This window comes from Dendrobates tinctorius, unplaced genomic scaffold (assembly GCF_039654945.1).
Source record: "Dendrobates tinctorius isolate UK_male_01 unplaced genomic scaffold, ASM3965494v1 ptg000155l, whole genome shotgun sequence".
NCBI lineage: Eukaryota > Metazoa > Chordata > Amphibia > Anura > Dendrobatidae > Dendrobates > Dendrobates tinctorius.
This window is the reverse complement of record NW_027361822.1, coordinates 12,799,536-12,823,873: the sequence shown is the minus strand read 5'-3', so window position 1 is coordinate 12,823,873 and position 24,338 is coordinate 12,799,536. Positions and strand designations below refer to the sequence as shown.

General features: G+C 43.0%; 1 protein-coding gene across 1 annotated transcript in view; it reads left to right on the top strand.

The window, feature by feature from the left end:
- LOC141051175 (uncharacterized) overlaps nucleotides 1–24,338 on the top strand; it is a 223,470-nt gene that overhangs the window by 37,029 nt on the left and 162,103 nt on the right. The window contains 2 exon segments of the mRNA XM_073548040.1: nucleotides 11,059–11,563; nucleotides 11,680–11,943. Coding sequence (XP_073404141.1) covers nucleotides 11,059–11,563; nucleotides 11,680–11,943 — 769 coding nt within the window.

The window sequence follows — 24,338 nt, the reverse complement described above, 5'->3', positions numbered from 1 at the left end:
AATGATGGCTACAGAGGTCACCTATCAAAAAACACATAAAGTACTAAAGTGCCAGAAGTATACGCATACAGGGATAGTGTACAATACTCTAAAACATCAAAGTCATTTGCATGTGCATAAATATAAGCTGGGATATATCAAATCATCCACAAATATTGCTTACCCATAATATGCCAAGCTGGACCTGAGCCCACCGGCACCGATGTGCGTTTCGCTGCACTTTTCCAGGGTGCGGACCAGTGAGACGTGAAAGAAAACGGAAGACTACCATTCAAATGGATGGAAGAATAGCCAGGATAGCAAACGCTCAGCCAATGATCAGCTCCAGGATGATCAAAGACAGTCTCAAGTAACCTGTGAGTACTGTGACAGTGAGAAGACGCCTGGGTGAAGTTAATATCTTAGAAGTCCCTGCAAAGTTCAACTGTTAAAAAAACAAAACAAAAAAAAAATGTGCTGAAGCAAGTACAATATGCCAAAGAACACATCAACTGGCCTAAAGAGAAATTGAGAAACATTTTGTGGACTGATGAAAGTAAAAATCCGGATTACTTACCGGTAATGCTCTTTTATGGAGTCCACGGACAGCACCCACTGAGAGAGGGGATCCGCCCCTAGGAACAGGAAACCTACAGAATAACAGGGGCTGACCCCTCTCCTCAGTTGGATTACAGAGAATGAGAGGAACCGCCAAACAAGATTTAGACCATCGCTATCATAATTTCCTCAATATGCAAACTTTTTTTTTGTCTTTTAAGTCTATATACATATATGCATATCTACAACCACCACCAAGTGACATATTTACACTATATACATCCAAGGGAGGGAAGGGAGTGGGTGCCGTCGAGGACCCTATAAGGGTACGTGCACACGTTGCAGATTTGCCTGCAGAATTTTCTGTACAGAATCTGCACCTCTTGGCAGAAAACGCAGGTAAAAATCCATGTGTTTTTGATGCGTTTTTCATGAACTTTTGATGCAGATTTTCGTGCATTTTTTACATGCGGATTTGTATGCGTTTTTGTAAGCTAAGTAAAGATATATTATTTAACAAAAAAAAAAAGATTTGTGATGTCATTTCTGTCCAACCTCCTCTTTTACATTTGTCCAACCCACACTCCATTACACACAGAGATAGATAGATAGATCTATAGATAAATAGAAAAAAACAGCAGCACAAACTTGAGCAGATTTTCGGTGCAATACTTCCTGAGTAATGCGGTTGTCCAGCACAAAATATAAATGGAAAAAAAATCAGGCAGCGCTCCAGTTCAAGGAAAAATTGTGGACTTTAATCCAGCACCAAGTGGTGCAACGTTGTGACCTCACAGCACGTGCTTGACAAAGACGCTGCCTGATTTTTTTCCATTTCTATCTATAGATAGATATATTTATCTGTCTGAACATAAATATATCTGTCTTATCCTCTTATGTATTTTAGGAACAGACAGGTGGAACTGATGTGCAAAACGTAGGACTTCTTTTGTGTCAGTAAGAGCTCATTCAGACTTCAGTTTTTCATGTACGAGCGCTATCATTGTTTTTCACGGGTAATGCTTGTACCTGTGATATTCTATGGAGCTGTTTGCATGGCAGCGATTTCTTGTGGACCGAGCAGTCGTGCAAAATCACGGAGATATTCATCCCACTGTCAGATTAAGATTGTCAATACAAATCTGTGGGTCAGTGGAAAAAAAAAATCAGACAGAACTCGGATGCCATCAAAATGCTGTCTGTTTTTCACTAACTGATAGGAGAAGGTGGACAAAACTCTGATGAGCTGATGAAAATCACTGCTTTTCTACTGCATGAATAAAACGTTAGGTCTCATTCAGAAATCCTTGTGGCACGTCTAACATGTACCCATAATAATCTAGGGTGCTATTCACAGGTCTCTGTTTTTTCATGTACCGTGTGTGTAGGTACGTGTGCCGACTGCGGAACAGACTGGAGACAGACACAGGAATCCGTTCAATCAGGTCCAAACTTTATTGGCTGTCCCCCTGACATCCACGGCATGCACGACAGCTTCTCCCCCTAGGCCCGGGTACCTGTCTCCTCCTGCTGCTACTATTGGCAAAGCCCCTCCGGGTTCCTTCACCATGGCTGCTGTAGGGCCCACGGCCACAGCGTTTACCCCTGGCTGAGTCTGCCCGCTGTACACTTACTCTTCAGTGTCCCGCCGTCTGGTACCCAAACCTTCCATTAATCACTGCCGTCCTGTCTTGCAGCTGTCTTCTCAGGGCCACCCCCCTCTCCGAGTAACTGTCTCTGTCTCTCCTCTGTCTTTCCTGAGCTTCTCCTTTCTCCACCCTCTCCTGAGCTCTTCCCACTTCTCTCTTCCTCCTGGGTTTCTGCCCTACACCTGGGACTCTCATTCCTTATATTTCCTCCTTCTGGAAATCCCCTTCCCAGTCCCGTAACTCCGCCCACCATGACTATACAGTTTCTGTAGCCTAAGGCCTGCTGTTGAGTTCTTTTCTCACTGCTCTCTGTCTCCCTCTTGTGTCCAAAACCCGATACTATGTCGTCCTGTGCTAATTTCCAGCTGTTATCCATAAACATACAATAAAGCATAATGCACATCATCCTTTACATGTTCTTCCCACCTCAGACAGGTCCATAGGTCAGTCCACCCCCTACATGTGTTCATGCAAAACTCAAGGAGTCATGTCTGTATTTTTCTGGCATCATGGATGAAAAGTACCAATGCAAGTCTATGGGTCCGTGAACATCACGCCCAGCACATGAATGGTATCAGAGTACAGTCCATGGAACATTGCAAATGATAGGAGAAGGAGAAGCTTTGTCATTTATTTCTTTATTCATGAAAAAAACTGATCAGCCTGATGGTAAAAACAGACACAGTCATTTACTGATGACTTTTATCTAATACACGGATGACACTGGAACCATTTTGTCACTTATGTGTTTAAACATGGACGTGTGAATGAGGCCTTATACAAAGGATTGATTTTGCACATTTATTCCAACTATTTTTCCCTAAAGCATAGAACACAAATATAATTCCATAATGTAGATATGCGACAGTCCTTACAGAAGTAATAAATATGCCCCAAGAGAAAGTGTTCTAACCACACGTATCCTCACCCCACAATACACTATTGCACACAGACTCACATCTACAAACACATCCAATTCAAGGTTGGCCTGCCTCTAGCACACAAACTCACCGCAGTGCACATACACTATCAAGGCCACGTTCACACATTCAGTAATTGGTCAGTATTTTACATCAGTATTTGTAGCCAAAATCAGGAGTGGGTGATAAATGTAGAAGTGGTGATTGGCTTCTATTAGACTTTTCTACTGATTGTTCCACTTATAATTCTGGTTTGCAAATATTGATGTAAAACACTGACCAAATACTGAATGTGGCCATAGATTTGTATGGGTGCTCGCGATTCAATGGTTTGGTACACCTGTAAGGGGGTCAGGGCAGCATAGCCCCTTTAAATGTTGATGCTACTATTTACATGTACATAATTGCAATATTTGTTTGTGTCGTATTTATGTATCTTTGTTTTATATGTAAGCTGTATATACATGTTTATTGCTATATGTAACCTAGGGACAGTGGAGTTATGGAAAAGGCCACTAGATGGAGGCACTGTGTATACTGCATAGGAAGGGTTAGTTGTAGGACACTTAGAGGTTAATTGTAGGAGTGGTAGCTGGGGAATAAGTGAGACAGATTTCCTGGTCATAGTCAGTGGGAGGGGATAGGCCCCCTGTGTGTGCTCAGGTGGCCTCCGGCCTGAGCTGCTCAGCTATTACACAACATTTTCAAGTAGAAAGGAAAGAGAGAAGAGTCAAGTGCACGGTATCCACAGCAATGTAGTGAAGTTACAGAAGAAGGTTGGGAACAGAAGTAGTAGAGTGGGCCACCAGTGGGTGCGCGGGCAGGATAACCAAAAGGGGTGGATGACCCAGTAGATAATATTTCAGAGTATGGTCTGAAGTTGGTTCCAGGGAGATATATTGAAGTGGCATTTTCACCGGGCTCCTTGTCCCGTTATATCTTTGTGGCCTATTCCAGTGAAATAGAAGAAGTTAGGGAAAGATGAAGAATAATGCATTGCTGGTCCTGTGACAAATGTGCTGGAAGTGTTATGGATGTGCTGTGTCCTGAAGAGAATAAATCTGTTATGTTTAACCCCTTTCTGCCATATGACGTGCTATCCCGTCCATGTGCCCCGGGACATAATTCCTAAGGATGGGATAGTACATCATATGACAGAAAGGACCATGCATACCACGAAAGGGGGGTGAGGGGACCATGCATACCACGAAAAGAGGGTGAGGGGACCATGCATACCACGAAAGGGGAGTGAGGGGACCATGCATACCACGAAAGGGGGGTGAGGGGACCATGTATACCACGAAAGGAGGTTAAGGGGACCATGCATAAAATGAAAGGAGGGTGAGGGGACCATGCATACCACGAAAGGAAGGTGAGGGGACCATGCATAAAACGAAAGGAGGGTGAGGGGACCATGCATTCCACGAAAGGGGAGTGAGGGAACCATGCATACCACGAAAGGAGGGTGAGGGGACCATGCATACCACGAAAGGAGGGTGAGGGGACCATGCATACCACGAAAGGGGGGTGAGGGGACCATGCATACCAGGATTGGGGGGTGAGGGGACCATGCATACCACGAAAGGGGAGTGAGGGGACCATGCATACCAGGATTGGGGGGTGAGGGGACCATGCATACCACGAAAGGGGGTTGAGGGGACCATGCATACCAGGATATGGGGGTGAGAGGTGTTATGATTGGGTCACCGAGGAGGAAAGCAAGGCCAAGCTAAGCCACAGAAAACCAGAGAGGTTGGTAACTAAGCAGATTGCAGAGCCCTGATCCTATCCACACAACTAGCAGTAGCCGTGGAGCGTACCTACGATGATTCTAGATGCCTCGACACAGCCGGAAAACTAAATGAGCCTAAAGCAAGAAAGGGGAAATCTAAACTGCCCCAGAGCAGACCCCAAAGGAATAGATAGCCCCCAAACATATATTGTCGGTGAGACAAGATGAAAACACAAACGCAGGTAGGAAAATAGGCTGAGCAAACGATGGGGCTCAAACTAACTAGACAGGACAGGAAAGGAAAGACACTGTCTGAAATCATGCAAAAAAACCTGCAAAAAATGCCCAACACGTCTGATAGAAAAAACACTGAAGTCACTAGACTTCGCCCACTATATCAGCACTCTGGTATATTCTGAAAGCAGGAAGTCAATACAGAATCACTGCACACGTAAATTATGCTTTAGTGAGCTCTTTTATTTGATTAACGGTGATGAAGCAACAGCTGATGTTTCGGCCTAACAACGGCCTTTATCACATAGTTGCTGCAATAAAAAAATGTACAATAAGAATTCAAGCAATTATATACAGAATATACAAAATTTACAAAATATAAGAAGTATATCCGAAGAAGAGACAATATTGAAGGTAAATGTCTTAATGTCATAGGATCAACTAAGAAGCATAGAGACTCGGCACAATTGAAGGGGAACAAGAGGCGGAAGATATAACGAAATATAGTGAAATTGAGCTCATACCCCTTTTGAAGTAGAGTTTTGGTAGTCATCGATTAATAGTATATCACTGCTAGGCAATATTTCAGAAAAAAGCGGATTGTCCTACATGTGGGGGTAGAAGGAAGTGTGATTAGATAAGTGTGTGTGTGTATATGTATATATATATATATATATACACAATGTATATAGTTGCATTCATGGTGAGATATATCTATTAGAGAACATTGTATCCATCTGATGTGGTCTAAAACAGTTATAGTATAGCTATGCTGCGGCATTTGTATGTTAAAGAGGTAATAATAGTAGACTTAATTAAATACCAATGTAGCCAATAGTACAGGTGCCAGAGGAGTAGAAATCCTGTTGGTATGGCAAAACTGCAGTAAGGTAAACAAAATTGTCTAAATAAATATAGAGAAAAAAATTCTCAAGATTCAGTGGTGATCGCATAGTTAAAGGCTACTTACAAACATTGGTGGCGCAGTGGGGGATGCAGGCACCGCCGTGCCTCAGCAGTGAGTGAACCCTGTATCCCACATAATGTTTTATTTTTGTAAATTTTGTATATTCTGTATATAATTGCTTGAATTCTTATTGTACAGTTTTTTTATTGCAGCGACTATGTGATAAAGGCCGTTGTTAGGCCGAAATGTCAGCTGTCGCTTCATCACCGTTAATCAAATAAAAGAGCTCACTAAAGCATAATTTACGTGTGCAGTGATTCTGTATTGACTTCATGTTTACGGGACCATAGGCTCCCTTTCACTAGCACCGTATATTCATCTTACTAGTCGAGTGCTAGCCATCTGCTATATCTACTATTCTGAAAGCAGAGCAAAGAGAGGCCAATCAAATAAGGGACAAAAGCAAACTGGCACAAACAGTAACACAAGGATGGAAATTCAGCACAGCCCCAGCCGGGGCTGGCTGACCACACAAAACTGAAATAGACAAAACCAAATCAAATGTGAACAATAGCAAAAGAACACTTAGCTGAGCATGCAGGGACTGAGCTGGAAACTAAGACCTCAGGAGGCAGGAAAAAATCACCAGCTGGGATAGAGGGAGTCGCCTGTCTTAAATCCAATCAGAATCTCCAGATGTCTAATCATCCTCCTCATTATCAGGTGGCAGACCTTTGTTAATTAGATCAGCTCCATTTCCTCCTGTAACCACCAGAGGGAGCCTGGAAAGAGAACCCGCGACTCCTCTGTCAATACAACCAGCTCCACTAACTTCACTAGTAACCAGAGGTAAGCCAGAAAGCGAATTCACAACAGAGAGGGCCATGTATACCAGGATTGGGGGGTGAGAGGACCATGCATACCATAATTAGGAGGTGAGGGGACCATACATACCAGGATTGGGGGGTGAGGGGACCATGCATACCAGGATTGGGGGGGTGAGGGGAGCATGCATACCAGGATAGGGGGGTGAGGGGACCATGCATGCCACGAAAGGGATGAGGAGGTGCCATGCATACCAGGATTGGGGGGTGAGGGAACTATGAATACCAGTATATGGATAAGGGGGTACCATGCATACCAGGATTGGGGGGTGAGGGTACCATACATACCAGGATAGGGATGAGGGGTAAAGCACATACCAGGATGGGAGACCATATATAAGTAAAAATGCCCGCCACCCGGGCGTAGAACGGGTTCATAGCTAATATATATATATATATATATATATATATATATTCCCTAATAATTTTTTTTAATAAAAAATAAATAAAAGTACACATATTTAGTATCGCTGCGTCCGTAATGACCCGCCCTTTAAAACTGTCCCACTTGTTAACCCCTTTAGTGAACCCCTTAAAAAAAAGACACAAGGCAAAAAACAATGCTTTATAATCATACCGACGAACAAAAGGTGCAATGACATGCGATTAAAAAGACGGATATAACATGGTACCGCTGAAAACATCATCTTGTCCCACAAAATACGAGCTTGCGATACAGTGTTATCAGCAAAAAAAATTAAAAAGTTATAGCTCGCAGAATAAAGCGATGCAAAAATAATTATTTTTTATATAAAATTGTTTTGATTGCATAAAAGCGCCAAAACATAAAAAAAATTCTATAAATGAGGTATCGCTGTAATCGTACTGACCCGAAGAATAAAACCGCTTTATAAATTTTACCACACGCGGAACGGTGTAAACGCCCCCCAAAAGAAATTCATGAGATGCTGGTTTTTGTTCATTCTGCGTCCCAAAAATCGGAATAAAAAGCGATAAAAAATTGTCATGTGCCCGAAAATGATACCAATAAAAACATCAACTCGTCCCGCAAAAAATAAGACCTCACATGACTCTGGGTCAAAATATGGAAAAATTATAGCTCTGAAAATGTGGTGATGCAAAAACTATTTTTGCAATAAAAAGCGTCTTTTAGCGTATGACGTAGTGTGGCACTACTGCAGGGTGCGCAAGTAGGTTACCAAAACACAATAGTGAAAAGTAACTTGGCACTCAACTTAAGGGTCCATAGAAGAAAATTTTATTATGCAGTCTGAACTCTTCAGCCTACATGGCCTTCATCAGTCCCCTGCTTAAAAGTATTATGGAGAAATGGGGAACAAGCGTGAGTTCCTACTGTAATGGAAGACTTGTAGGTGAGCTATCCGGATCCCTACTATCATATGTTAATTCAGAATAGTTGTAGAAAGAACCTGTTACGTTGAAAAGGAGGCTTGTTACCAGTTTCTCTGTAGTTATATTAGTTGCCGTGTAACAGTATAGCAGGTCCTTATGCGGCATGGGAGGTCGGTGGTGATGGGCGTCAGGCTGGACGCGGTTTCCGCCGCTTGTCTCAGTGACTGCATAATAAAATTTTCTTCTATGGACCCTTAAGTTGAGTGCCAAGTTACTTTTCACTATTTTAGCGTATGACAGCTGCCAAACATAAAAACCCGCTATAAATAGTAAATTAAACCCTCCTTTATCACCCCCTTAGTTAGGGAAAAATAATAAAATAAAAAAAAATTATTAATTTCCATTTTCCCATTAGGATTAGGGTTAGGGCTAGGGTTGGGGTTGAGATTAGGGAGAGGTTGGCAGAGGGAGCCCCGACTCAGAAGCCAGATCAAGAGTGTTCACAACAATTTTTGTGGAAAAAATATGATTTTATTTTTATGACTCTACTTTATAAACGTCTGTGAAGAACTTGGGGGTTCAAATGCTCACCACACATCTAGATAAGTTCCTTGGGGGGTCTAGTTTCCAAAATGGGGTCACTTGTGGGGGGTTTCCACTGTTTAGGCACATCAGGTGCTCTCCAAACGCGACATGACACCCACAGACCATTCCATCAAAGTCTGCATTCCAAAATGTCACTACTTCCCTTCTGAGCCACAAAGTGTGCCCATACAGTAGTTTTCTCCCACATGTGGGGTATCAGCGTACTAAGGACAAATTGGACAACAACTTTTGAGATCCAATTTCTCCTGTTACCCTTGGGAAAATAAAAAATTGGGGACTAAAAGATCATGTTTGTGTAAAAAATGATTTTTTTATTTTCACGCCCGGGTGTTATAAACTTCTGTGAAGCACTTGGGGGTTAAATGTGCTCACCACACATCTAGATAAGTTTCTTGCGGGGTCTAGTTTCCAAAATGGGGTCATTTGTGGGGGGTTTCCACTGTTTAGGCACATCAATTGCTCTCCAAACGCGACATGGCGTCCAATCTCATTTCCAGCCAATTTTGCGCTGAAAAAGTCAAACAGCGCTCCTTCCCTTCTGAGCTCTGCCATGTGCCCAAACAGTGGTTTACCCCCACATATGGGGTATCAGCATACTCAGGATAAATTGCACAATAACTTTTTGGGTCCTGTGTCCCTTGGGAATATAAAAATTGAGGGTGAAAAGATAATTTTTCTGGAAAAAATGTTTTTTTAATTGTACAGCTGTACGTTATAAACTTCTGTGAAGCCCTTGGGGGTTCAAAGTTCTCGCCACACATCTAGATAAGTTCCTTGGGAGGCCTAGTTTCCAAAATGTGGTTACTTTTGGGGGGTTTCCACTGTTTAGGCACATCAGGGCCTCTCCAAATGCGATATGGCATCCGATCTCAATTTCAGCCAATTTTGCGTTGAAAAAGTCAATTGGCGCTCCTTCCCTTCCGAGCTCTGCCATGCGCCGAAACAGTGGTTCCCCCCACAGGTATCAGCATACTCAGGACAAATTGCACAATAACTTTTGCAGTCCAATTTCTCCTGTTACCCTTGGTAAAATAAAAAAAAAATTTGAACTGAATTAATTTTTTGTGGAAAAAAGTTAAATGTTAATTTTTTTTTAAACATTCAAAAAATTCCTGTGAAACCCCTGAAGGGTTACTAAACTTATTGAATGTGGTTTTGAGCACCTTAAGGGGTGCAGTTTTTGGAATGGCATCACTTTTGGGCATTTTCTATCATATAGAGCCCTCAAAGTGACTTCAAATGTGATATGGTCCCTAAAAAAAAAATGGTGTTGTAAAAATGAGAAATCGCTGGTCGACTTTTAACCCTTATGACGTCCTAACAAAAAAAAATTGGTTCCAAAATTGTGCTGATGTAAAGTAAACATGTGGGAAATGTTACTTATTAAGTTTTTTTGTGTGCCATATCTCTGTGATTTAAGGGCATGAAAATTCAAATTTTAGCCAAATTTCCATTTTTTTAACAAATAGACGCAAGTTATATGAAAGACATTTTACCACTAACATGAAGTACAATATGTCACGAGAAAAACAATGTCAGAATCACCAGGACCCATGGAAGCATTCCAGAGCTATTATCTCATAAAGGGACAGCGGTCAGAATTGTAAAAATTGGCCAGGTCATTAACTTGCAAACCACCCTTGGGGGTTAAAGGGTTAAAGTTGCTTTGGACTCTGCCTCGGGGACACAGCAGGGAAGAAGCAGCTGACCGCACAGTGAGTATGGAATGTGCTGACATGATCACCGCCCGGCCGGTAGTTTACAAGTGACATAGTCAGCAGGATCTCACTGCCCCATATGGCGGTGAAACCGCAGCGGAGAAGAAAGAAGATAAAGTGAAAGTGATTACAGTGACCCATGGTGACCGGGTTGAAGATTGTGACAATGAGAAAATAATACTGGACGTGACTATTACATCGGTTTTGACGAAAGAAGAATTGGAGAGCAACTTTGTGGACCCCAAGATGGCGGCTGCCACAATGGAGAGCTGTGGCGCCAAAAAAGACTGTCCCTGTCTACAAGGTGCACTTCGTGGGCGTGACAGCGTCTGGATGGCGCGAACCAAGAGCTGTCAACAATGTCGGGTCTGCCCCTGGAGGGAGTGGTATGTACAGATGGACGTTCGCCCTTTCCCACCTAATGCATGAAAATTGGTGGGGAGGCTGAAGAGGGCCCCACCCTGGAATGGGAGTGGCTCTCCAGAAAGTGCTGAGTGCAGCTGTCCAGCGTCAGTAAGGCATGGCATGTCGGACATGATGTATTGGTGCTGCTGCAGAGGTATCGGGCTAACGGAATGGCGGTGGCGGCGGAACGAAGAATCCAGACGCCCCACCCGCAGTTGGGAAGAGATGCAAGAGCACCAGGCACTTACCCGGAGAGATCTCGAACAGACGACGGTGCCCGTGACAGCTGGGCCTGCGGGGCTGGAGCCAGACGGCATACCAGAGAGGCATCCGTCAGCAGCACAGGCCGTTCCGGAGCCACGAACGGACGAAGCGCCGCTCACTTCCCCTGAGGAACCAACGAGCGCGGAAGCTGTTCCTGCCAGACGGCAGGAGATGGAACACAAGTGCACCCCGGAAGTAAGTTCCGGCAGAGACCACGAGCTGACGGAGCTCACCCGACCGGAGGAAGAGGAGGAAGCTGCTACCATGCCTAAGGGTGCCGGTGACGTCTGTGAAGAGGAGGATGTAGAGCCCGAGGAGACCCCGGCCTCCCGCATGAGACAGTACCTGCAGGAGATGAGGGCCAGCCTGAGCAGGACAGTGAGATCGGTGGAGGCGAGTCTCAGCCCCAGCAAGCGACGGGTCATGCATCCCCTGCACCATCATTCTCCCTGGGCAGCACCGACGCTAGGCCCTAGACTCGTGACACCTTGCCCCCGCATTCCCATCAGGCATCCATAGAAAACACTGGGCCCATGTCATCTGCTTACCCATCGGTGTGGATCTCTGATATCATTGCCCAGAAAAAGGCCAGAGAGCGTGAAATATGGGCCCACCTAACCCGGAATGGAGAGGCCGCAATGTCTGCACACCGCACCTACGGACAACTCGTGTATTCCAACATTGAACGTGGCTACGGTTTTATTGAGGAAGCCGACACTCATGACAAAGTCTATGTTAATGCCGCCTCAATTAAACATGGAAGAGCTTTACAGGTTTGGGATTGGATCTCCATCTAAAAGGACGACTGCCCATGAGGCTACTATGCCGTGGCAGTCATCTTCTGCCCGAAGGAAAATGAGCCTACTGGAGAAGAAACGGATCCACGTGCAGAGGTAACCGATGGCATCTCTGCCCCTGAACATGCTCATCACCCCGACTGCAAAGTCCCCTTCAGCATGCACCAGGGGCAGGGCATCAAGTGGAAAAAACGTGCAGGATGTGCGCCACTTAACTTACCTTGCTTTTCCCTTCAAGTGTCAATTGCACATTTCAGGGACTGTTCCGCCTCCCTTCAGGGTAAGGGAACCTTGCTACGCTCTAGATGAGAGCTGAAGACGGTCCACGGGACCTGTTAAAAATTGTGTTTTTTTGTTTGTTGCGCCTGTTGGGCCCCTTCTGCTGGATAGAACTACATCTGAAAAGATGGACTGTTTCGAGATGTTGGAGTGGAGTGTGTAAATATGTTTTGCTCCCCTCAAAGGAAGGGGGCACCTTTTTGTAAGAAGTTTTTGATGTGGACACATGCATTGTCATACTAAAGAAGTGTAGACATTACTGTTGCAGATTTCTACCTCATATTGAGAAAATGGAATTTATTGCTCTCTCTGTGTGGAGTATCCTTGTAAAATAAAGAGAGTTTGATATAATAATATATATGCTAATTTAGGAAAAAAATTGGTATATTCATATTTATGCTTGTTATTACTTTTTGTGCCACATTGTTGGGGATGACAATGATTTAAGGAAGGGGGTATGTAAGGGGGTCAGGGCTTAGCCCCTTTAAATGTTGATGCTACTATTTACATGTACATAATTGCCATATTTGTATGTGTCGTATTTATGTATCTTTGTTTTATATGTAAGCTGTATATACATGTTTATTGCTATATGTAACCTAGGGACAGTGCAGTTATGGAAAAGGCCACTAGATGGAGGCACTGTGTATACTGCATAGGACGGTTTAGTTGTAGGACACTTAGAGGTTAATTGTAGGAGTGGTAGCTGGGGAATAAGTGAGACAGATTTCCTGGTCATAGTCAGTCGGGGGGTAGGCCCCCTGTCTGTGCTCAGGTGGCTCTGGCCTGAGCTGCTCAGCTATTTCACGTTTTCAAGTAGAAGCCTAGTCATCCATGGAAAGGAGTGGAAGTAGAAAGAAAGGAAAAGTCAAGTGCACGGTATCCGCAGCGATGTAGTGAAGAAGTTACAGAAGAAGTTTGGGAACAGAAGTAGTAGAGTGGGCCACCAGTGGGTGCACGGGCAGGATAAACAAAAGGGGGTGGATGACCCAGTAGATGATATTTCCGAGTCTGGTCTGAAGTCGGTTCCAGGGAGATATATTGAAGTGGCGTTTTCACCAGGCTCCTTGTCCCGTCATATCTTTGTGCCCTATTCTAGTGAAGTAGAAGAAGTTAGGGAAAGACGAAGAATAATGCAATGCTGGTACTGTGACAAGTGTGCTGGAAGTATAGATGTGCTGTGTCCTGAAGAGAAAAAATCTGTTATGTTTAAAGTTGCTTTGGACTCTGCCTCCTGTCTTTTGAGTGGAAGGAAGAACGGGGCACACAGCAGGGAAGAAGCAGCTGACAGCATATTGAGTATGGAATGTGCTGACATGATCACCACTCGGCCGGTAGTTTACACACCAGCAGCATGCTGCGATTGCTCATACCGAATCAAAATAAGATAATAATCGCTGATTTGCTCTGCCCCATAGAATAACATCAGCATTCGGCTGTGTTATATGCTCATGAGAGCAAGCCCTCTTCCAAAGTGCGGCGCAAAAATATTTTTGTTTTACTTGGCCACTTACCAAGACACAAAGACTTTTTTTTTAATTGAGGATGAATACAGCGGAGGCGAGTGCTCAACCTCTACTCCATTTGGATGGGGCTCTTCACAGCACCAACATTGGGATTGGCGGGGTCCCAGCAATTGAGAAACATCCCCCTATCGGATGGATGGGAAATAACCTACATACTGTACTTGGCACAATAACTTTTATAGGGATGACAATTGCTTCAGGGTAGGAGATTGACGTTGGGCTTCTCAGATTAACCCCTTCACGACATATGATGCATATTTACGTCATATGTCGCATCAGTGACTTTGATGCAGGCTTTGGCACTGAGCTCGGATCTTTACTTGCATATGACAGTTAATTTAATCAGCTGTCAAGTGCCTTTAACAGTCATGGGTGGATCGAAGCTCCACCAGCGAGTGACAACAGTATTTAATTGGTTAACAATGTCTGACAACGCGTCATAGATCCCATCCATCGGCACCCCTGCTACATGATCAGGGAGCGCCGATAGATTGTCATGAAAGCCATCGGTCTGCCGATAACCCCAGTGCCTGTCATTATAATACTCCATGGCCGGCGTTCATAGGAAATTGACAATTTTGCTAAGGGAAAGAGGCAAAGAGAAAGGGGATAAGTGAATAAAAATTATATGTTAATAAATCTTATTAAAATCATAAATTAAATGAATTGTTCATACATCTTGAGATGTACATTGGGTCACAGTGTGTGAGCCATTATTATATAAGCACCACTGTGATCCACTAGTTTCCTAGTGATAGGTCTCAGATTAGATAATATATATATATATATACTGTATGTGTATACTAGCTGAAGAGCCCGGCGTTGCCTGGGCATAGTATCCAACTGTGGTTAGTTATAGCAAATTATAATGATTATATTGCACATAAAAACATTTCACATCATATATTCAACACTACAGATTTGCAACACAAATTAACTAAACGATTACCCAAGTATTGATAGTATTTTATTTTCAACTAATTCAAGAGCCTTTTGATAAACATGTATCCGTGTATCTAACCCTACCCTGTGTGATAATGTCTGCTGAGCTGTGTACCTAATCCTCTCCTGTGTGATACTGACTGCTGAGCCGTGTACCTAATCCTATCATGTGTTACTGACTGCTCAGCCGTGTATCTAACCCTATCCTGTGTGATGTCTTCTGAGCCGTGTACCTAATCCTCTCCTGTGTGATACTGACTGCTGAGCCGTGTATCTAATCCTATCCTGTGTGTTACTGACTGCTCAGCCGTGTATCTAATCCTATCCTGTGTGATACTGACTGCTGAGCAGTGTATCTAATCCTATCCTGTGTGATACTGACTGCTGAGCAGTGTATCTAATCCTATCCTGTGTGATACCATCTGCTGAGCCGTGTATCTAACCCTATCCTGTGTGATACTGACTGCTGAGCCATGTACCTAATCCTATCATGTGTGTTACTGACTGCTGAGCCGTGTATCTAATCCTATCCTGTGTGATACTGACTGCTGAGCCGTGTATCTAATACCATTCTGTGTGACACTGTGTGCTGAGCTGTGTATCTAATCCTATCCTGTGTGATACTGGGCTCCTCTTGCAGTCTGTGTCAGAGGGTGGTCTGTGTTGGCACGGTAATAAATTGTGTTATTTCCAGCTTTACAGAAGGACGATAACACCATAGAAATGATAAGAATAATAGGCAAAATTGTTTGGTGAATTGGAATGCGCGGGGTTAAAATTTCGCCTCAGAACATAGCCAATGACGCTCTCAGGGTCCAGACGTGACTGTGCAAAATTTTGTGGCTGTAGCTGCGACGGTGCAGATGCCAATCCCGGACATACACACATACATACAGTGGGGCAAAAAAGTATTTAGTCAGTCAGCAATAGTGCAAGTTCCACCACTTAAAAAGATGAGAGGCGTCTGTAATTTACATCATAGGTAGACCTCAACTATGGGAGACAAACTGAGAAAAAAAAATCCAGAAAATCACATTGTCTGTTTTTTTTTCATTTTATTTGCATATTATGGTGGAAAATAAGTATTTGGTCAGAAACAAAATTTCATCTCAATACTTTGTGATATATCCTTTGTTGGCAATGACAGAGGTCAAACGTTTTCTGTAAGTCTTCACAAGGTTGCCACACACTGTTGTTGGTATGTTGGCCCATTCCTCCATGCAGATCTCCTCTAGAGCAGTGTTGTTTTTGGCTTTTCGCTTGGCAACACGGACTTTCAACTCCCTCCAAAGGTTTTCTATAGGGTTGAGATCTGGAGACTGGCTAGGCCACTCCAGGACCTTGAAATGCTTCTTACGAAGCCACTCCTTCATTGCCCTGGCGGTGTGCTTTGGATCATTATCATGTTGAAAGACCCAGCCACAATGCCCTTGCTGATGGAAGGAGGTTTGCACTCAAAATCTCACGATACATGGCCCCATTCATTCTTTCATGTACCCGGATCAGTCGTCCTGGCCCCTTTGCAGAGAAACAGCCCCAAAGCATGATGTTTCCACCACCATGCTTTACAGTAGGTATGGTGTTTGATGGATGCAACTCAGTATTCTTTTTCCTCTAAACACGACAAGTTGTGTTTCTACCAAACAGCTCCAGTTTGGTTTCATCAGACCATAGGACATTCTCCCAAAACTCCTCTGGATCATCCAAATGCTCTCTAGCAAACTTCAGACGGGCCCGGACATGTACAGGCTTAAGCAGTGGGACACGTCTGGCACTGCAGGATCTGAGTCCATGGTGGCGTAGTGTGTTACTTATGGTAGGCCTTGTTACATTGGTCCCAGCTCTCTGCAGTTCATTCACTAGGTCCCCCCGCGTGGTTCTGGGATTTTTGCTCACCGTTCTTGTGATCATTCTGACCCCACGGGGTGGGATTTTGCGTGGAGCACCAGATCGAGGGAGATTATCAGTGGTCTTGAATGTCTTCCATTTTCTAATTATTGCTCCCACAGTTGATTTCTTCACTCCAAGCTGGTTGGCTATTGCAGATTCAGTCTTCCCAGCCTGGTGCAGGGCTACAATTTTGTTTCTGGTGTCCTTTGACAGCTCTTTGGTCTTCACCATAGTGGAGTTTGGAGTCAGACTGTTTGAGGGTGTGCACAGGTGTCTTTTTATACTGATAACAAGTTTAAACAGGTGCCATTACTACAGGTAATGAGTGGAGGAAAGAGGAGACTCTTAAAGAAGAAGTTGCAGGTCTGTGAGAGCCAGAAATCTTGATTGCTTGTTTCTGACCAAATACTTATTTTCCACCATAATATGCAAATAAAATGAAAAAAAAACAGACAATGTGATTTTCTGGATTTTTTTTTCTCAGTTTGTCTCCCATAGTTGAGGTCTACCTATGATGTAAATTACAGACGCCTCTCATCTTTTTAAGTGGTGGAACTTGCACTATTGCTGACTGACTAAATACTTTTTTGCCCCACTGTATATACACTTTTTCCCCATTATGTACATAGGGGCAAAATTGTTTGGTGAATTGGAGCGCGCGGGGTTAAAATTTCGCCTCACAACAAAGCCTATGACGCTCTCGGGGTCCAGACGTGACTGTGCAAAATTTTGTGGCTGTAGCTGCGACGGTGCAGATGCCAATCCCGGACATACACACATACATATACAGTGGGGCAAAAAAGTATTTAGTCAGTCAGCAATAGTGCAAGTTCCACCACTTAAAAAGATGAGAGGTGTCTGTAATTTACATCATAGGTAGACCTCAACTATGGGAGACAAACTGAGAAAAAAAAATCCAGAAAATCACATTGTCTGTTTTTTTTTCATTTTATTTGCATATTATGGTGGAAAATAAGTATTTGGTCAGAAACAAAATTTCATCTCAATACTTTGTGATATATCCTTTGTTGGCAATGACAGAGGTCAAACGTTTTCTGTAAGTCTTCACAAGGTTGCCACACACTGTTGTTGGTATGTTGGCCCATTCCTCCATGCAGATCTCCTCTAGAGCAGTGATGTTTTTGGCTTTTCGCTTGGCAACACGGACTTTCAACTCCCTCCAAAGGTTTTCTATAGGGTTGAGATCTGGAGACTGGCTAGGCCACTCCAGGACCTTGAAATGCTTCTTACGAAGCCACTCCTTCGTTGCCCTGGCGGTGTGCTTTGGATCATTGTCATGTTGAAAGACCCAGCCACGTTTCATCTTCAATGCCCTTGCTGATGGAAGGAGGTTTGCACTCAAAATTTCACGATACATGGCCCCATTCATTCTTTCATGTACCCGGATCAGTCGTCCTGGCCCCTTTGCAGAGAAACAGCCCCAAAGCATGATGTTTCTACCACCATGCTTTACAGTAGGTATGGTGTTTGATGGATGCAACTCAGTATTCTTTTTCCTCCAAACACGACAAGTTGTGTTTCTACCAAACAGTTCCAGTTTGGTTTCATTAGACCATAGGACATTCTCCCAAAACTCCTCTGGATCATCCAAATGCTCTCTAGCAAACTTCAGACGGGCCCGGACATGTACAGGCTTAAGCAGTGGGACACGTCTGGCACTGCAGGATCTGAGTCCATGGTGGCGTAGTGTGTTACTTATGGTAGGCCTTGTTACATTGGTCCCAGCTCTCTGCAGTTCATTCACTAGGTCCCCCCGCGTGGTTCTGGGATTTTTGCTCACCGTTCTTGTGATCATTCTGACCCCACGGGGTGGGATTTTGCGTGGAGCACCAGATCGAGGGAGATTATCAGTGGTCTTGTATGTCTTCCATTTTCTAATTATTGCTCCCACAGTTGATTTCTTCACTCCAAGCTGGTTGGCTATTGCAGATTCAGTCTTCCCAGCCTGGTGCAGGGCTACAATTTTGTTTCTGGTGTCCTTTGACAGCTCTTTGGTCTTCACTATAGTGGAGTTTGGAGTCAGACTGTTTGAGGGTGTGCACAGGTGTCTTTTTATACTGATAACAAGTTTAAACAGGTGCCATTACTACAGGTAATGAGTGGAGGAAAGAGGAGACTCTTAAAGAAGAAGTTACAGGTCTGTGAGAGCCAGAAATCTTGATTGCTTGTTTCTGACCAAATACTTATTTTCCACCATAATATGCAAATAAAATGAAAAAAAAACAGACAATGTGATTTTCTGGATTTTTTTTTCTCAGTTTGTCTCCCATAGTTGAGGTCTACCTATGATGTAAATTACAGACGCCTCTCATCTTTTTAAGTCGTGGAACTTGCACTATTGCTGACTGACTAAATACTTTTTTGCCCCACTGTATACACTTTTTCCCCATTATGTACATAGGGGCAAAATTGTTTGGTGAATTGGAATGCGCAGGGTTAAAATTTCGCCTCACAACAAAGCCTATGACGCTCTTGGGGTCTAGACGTGTGACTGTGCAAAATTTTGTGGCTATAGCTGCGACGGTGCGGATGCCAGTCCCGGACATACACACACACACTGAGCTTTATACAGTTGTGGCCAAAAGTATTGACACCCCTGCAATTCTGTCAGATAATACTCAGTTTCTTCCTGAAAATGATTGCAAACACAAATTCTTTGGTATTATTATCTTCATTTAATTTGTCTTAAATGAAAAAACACAAAAGAGAATGAGGCAAAACATTGATAATTTCACACAAAACTCCAAAAATGGGCCAGACAAAAGTATTGGCACCCTCAGCCTAATACTTGGTTGCACAACCTTTAGTCAAAATAACTGCGACTAGCCGCTTCCGGTAACCATCATTGAGTTTCTTACAATGCTCTGCTGGAATTTTAGACCATTCTTCTTTGGCAAACTGCTCCAGGTCCCTGATATTTGAAGGGTGCCTTCTCCAAACTGCCATTTTTAGATTTCTCCACAGGTGTTCTATGGGATTCAGGTCTGGACTCATTGCTGGCCACCTTAGAAGTCTCTAGTGCTTTCTCTCAAACCATTTTCTAGTGCTTTTTGAAGTGTGTTTTGGGTCATTGTCCTGCTGGAAGACCCAGCTTTCTCACACTGGGCCCTACATTATGCTGCAAAATTTGTTGGTAGTCTTCAGACTTCATAATGCCATGCACACGGTCAAGCAGTCCAGTGCCAGAGGCAGCAAAGCAACCCCAAAACATCAGGGAACCTCCGCCATGTTTGACTGTAGGGACCGTGTTCTTTTCTTTGAATGCCTCTTTTTTTCTCTTGTAAACTCTATGTTGATGTCTTTGCCCAAAAAGCTCTACTTTTGTCTCATCTGACCAGAGAACATTCTTCCAAAACGTTTTAGGCTTTTTCAGGTAAGTTTTGGCAAACTCCAGCCTGGCTTTTTTATGTCTCGGGGGAAGAAGTGGGGTCTTCCTGGGACACCTACCATACAGTCCCTTTTCATTCAGACGCCGACGGATAGTACGGGTTGACACTGTTGTACCCTTGGACTGCAGGGCAGCTTGAACTTGTTTGGATGTTAGACGAGGTTCTTTATCCAAAATCCGCACAATCTTGCGTTGAAATCTCTTGTCAATTTTTCTTTTCCATCCACATCTAGGGAGGTTAGCCACAGTGCCATGGGCTTTAAACTTCTTGATGACACTGCGCACGGTAGACACAGGAACATTCAGGTCTTTGGAGATGGTCTTGTAGCCTTGAGATTGCTCATGCTGCCTCAAGATTTGGTTTCTCAAGTCCTCAGACAGTTCTTTGGTCTTCTTTCTTTTCTCCATGCTCAATGTGGTACACACAAGGACACAGGACAGAGGTTGAGTCAACTTTAATCCATGTCAACTGGCTGCAAGTGTGATTTAGTTATTGCCAACACCTGCTAGGTGCCACAGGTAAGTTACAGGTGCTGTTAATTACACAAATTAGAGAAGCATCACGATTTTTCAAACAGTGCCAATACTTTTGTCCACCCTCTTTTTTTATGTTTGGTGTGGAATTATATCCAATTTGGCTTTAGGACAATTCTTTTTGTGTTTTTTTCATTTAAGACAAATTAAATGAAGATAATAATACCAAAGAAGTTGTGTTTGCAATCATTTTCAGGAAGAAACTGAGTATTATCTGACAGAATTGCAGGGGTGTCAATACTTTTGGCCACAACTGTATATTAGATTCCAGCTATGACCCTCAAATAATGCTGGTATTCAATTAATTGTTGACACTAATTATCTAATTCTAACTTGGCCATAGATATTACCTATATCCCCATTTATACACATGGGTTATCTTATGCAGCAATGGTAGATGATAAATTCAGCTATCCCATAAGCAGGGCTGTGGAGTCGGTAAGCCACAGTTGCGACTCTGACTCCGACTCCTGGATTTTATCAGGCTCCGACTCCGGCTCCGACTCCGGCTCTGACTCCTTCATAAATGGCCAATTCATAACAACAAATTTACTGTTGTAAAATATTAAACATCGTGCTTATTCAGTTTCTCACCATCATATAAGTAATCAGACCACTTAGAGCAAAAACTACATTTATTAGAATACAATTAGAATAGAGCAAATAACTTTTATAAACTTTTCTAAACTGTAAGTAAATATGCAATAAACACTTTTATGCAGTTAATAAGAAGAAATCTATAAATTTGTCCTCAGAAAAAGTATTGCCTCTGTCAGATCCTCCTTCATGGATGCCCTCAAATCTGATCTAATTATTTTGAGAGCAGAGAACAACCTCTCTACACTAACTTGTGTTGGTGGCAAAGCAGTAACCACTCGGGCAACATCTCTGACAATGTCAGGATACAGAGGAATCGCTTGTTGCACTGTTATTTTTGATGAACGGTCAAATTTCTCAATTTCCTTTAGTGCACATGAAAAATTCTGCTGAAATGTACTGGCTGCGTTCCTTGATGGGGATGACTCTTCTATGCGGGAACGCTTTGCACGGTCCTTGTGATCCAAATATTTTTCGAAATTAAATTCTTCATCAGTTGATGATGAGGGTGAAGATGTGGCAGGACGACCAAATTCTTCTTGTTCCTCCTGACTGTACTGCAACCCTTTCATCCTTACTGCTATTTCAAACAGAGCTTCTTTTCCTTTACTTAGCTGTTGATCATCTAGAAGAATCCGATGCATTGGGTCTACATAAACAGCTGCCAAAAGCAATTTTTCCAGCTCAGTCACCTGATTCCACTGACTTTCATTTAGCGTCAGTTGAGGGTTAGCCATGTCTACAAGAAAGGTTTTCAGTTCAACCAAGCGCTGAATCATTAAGTAAGTACTGCCCCATCGTGTGGCTTGATCAATAATTGCCCCTTTTCCAGCACGTCTCTTCAAAATTGAGTCAACTTTAGGGGTTCTGGCAACAGTAGCCAATTTTCTCACCTTGCCAATCAGTGCAGCAGCATCTCCTTCTTGCAGACTGTCTCTTATAGCCAGCTGTAGCGTATGCACAACACAGCGCATGTGATGAATGAAAGAACATATTGACACAGTTTCAACAAGATCATCTAAACTATCATGTTGCTGTTCATCTGAAGCAACTTCAGTTTGCTCCTCAGTTACAATACTGTGTTCCTCTATTTCAAACATTTCTGTGTCTGTGGACCCAGAATGTTCTTCTAGCTGCTGGTCACCATCATTACTCTCATTCATTAGCTTAATAGTACTTATCATATTTGAAGCATTGTCAGTTACGACAGAAAGAACTTGCTCTTTTTTAAGTTCATAGTCTTGCAGAACCTTTTCCACCAAGACCTGGAGAAACTCACTGGTGTGATGAGCTTTGGTGTCTTTTACTGCCAATGTCTTGGTAACTATTTCATTTTTGTCACAAACAAATCGGACATTGATGGCAAAATAGTTCACTCTGTGACGTGTGCAGGCATCCATTTTAAGAAACAGAAAGCGTCCCTTGAGAGTTTTTTTAAGTTCTTCCTTTTGTTTAAAAGCTTCTTCGATTACTAATTTTCTAATACTCTCTCTCTCCAGAGAAACACCAAGCTTGCGGGCCATTTCCCCATTCAGACACATAAAAGCTGGTCGTGAAAATAATGAAATAGGCACACTATCCTTTACAACAAGCTCTATGATCTGTTTTTTAAATGTATCTACTGTCATTGTCACAGTAACTTTGTCACTGACAAAATATCTTGCAACTGATGGCTGCAAAGTTCTCTGCTCCTTTGTTTGGCTGGAAGAGCTGGGCACTGGTTCATTGGTTTGGATGCAGTCTTTCTCATCCACTGCTTTCAGTACTTCTGGATGAAAGCGCTGTAAATGTCTCTTTAGATTTGGAGCATTTTTATCTTTGCCTGAATATGCACTCATCTTGGCTTCACAGCATTTGTTTTCGTCTGGATCATTTGTCATACACTGACAGACATAATGTTTTCTATCTTGAGTGATGGTGAAATGTTCAAATACAGCTGATTTAATGTGATGCTTCTTTGACATTCTCAGGTTTTTAATTCTGCATTCACAATCCAAATGACAATTGTTTTTCCTAAAAACAATTGTACAAAATTATTGCCAGGTCGTACAACTGATATAGTGGTCAGTAATACTGTTATTATTCCTCATGTACTCACAGTTAACTGATGCAAAGTTTGTTGAAAGGATAATACTTCTTACAGTCTTCCTCTTCTGAGTAGCAGGCAGCTGTGAGATGCTTGGAAGACGCACACCTAGTATGATCTAGTCTAGAGGAGGAGCTTTACTACTAAGAATTTGCAACACATTTTCACTTTCAGTTTCATACATTGTAAGTAGGGGGGTTGGGGCAGCATGAGGTTAACCAAGTATAAGATTAGATAAGGGCAGTGGAGAACAGTGACACACAAGAAGTAAGAAATGTCTCTATCTCCAGCAGAACTGCTTATCACTGTTGTTCATAGTTTGATACATATATATTTGAGTAACATTTATAAAATTCATATGAAAGTTCAATTATGAAATATTAATACATTTTTTTTAAAGCTGGAGTCGGAGTCGGTACATTTCTACCGACTCCGACTCCAACCAAAACTAACTCCGACTCCACGACTCCGACTCCGACTCCACAGCCCTGCCCATAAGCATAACCTTTTAAAATTAAACTGCATATTCCAGGCTGCAAAATCAGGCCAATTAAATCCAAACCACTGCTAGGCAGAGAAGCTAAGAGTATTAACGAATGTCAACTATATTCGACCGCTATGCGGTATGAATAACAAGGATCACCAGCACCCAGGGCCGGTTTTAGGCAAAGTGGGGCCCTAGGCAAAGTTTAAACTGGGGCCCCAAATGCTAACATATTGCACATCACACAGAAGCATTTCGATTGTATTTACATGTGCTGAGATCAGGATGCCAAATGAGTGTGATCGTCAATATTGAAGTCGTTCAAGACTTGTTTCACGGCCTCGTTCCACCATCTGAGAAAGAATGTTGGGAACAGAACAATCACTAATGGATCACTGACAGATCACCATACAGTATCATGTTATCAGCAGCACATCTACAGTTTACACCCCATAGACCTCCACATAATATAATGTCCCCCATATTGTATAATACACTCCCTATAGTCCTCCATATTGTATAACACACTCCCTATAGTCCTCCATATAATATAATGTGCCCCAGAGTCCTCCATATAGTATAATACACTCCTCGGTCCTCCATATAGTATAATACACTCCCCAT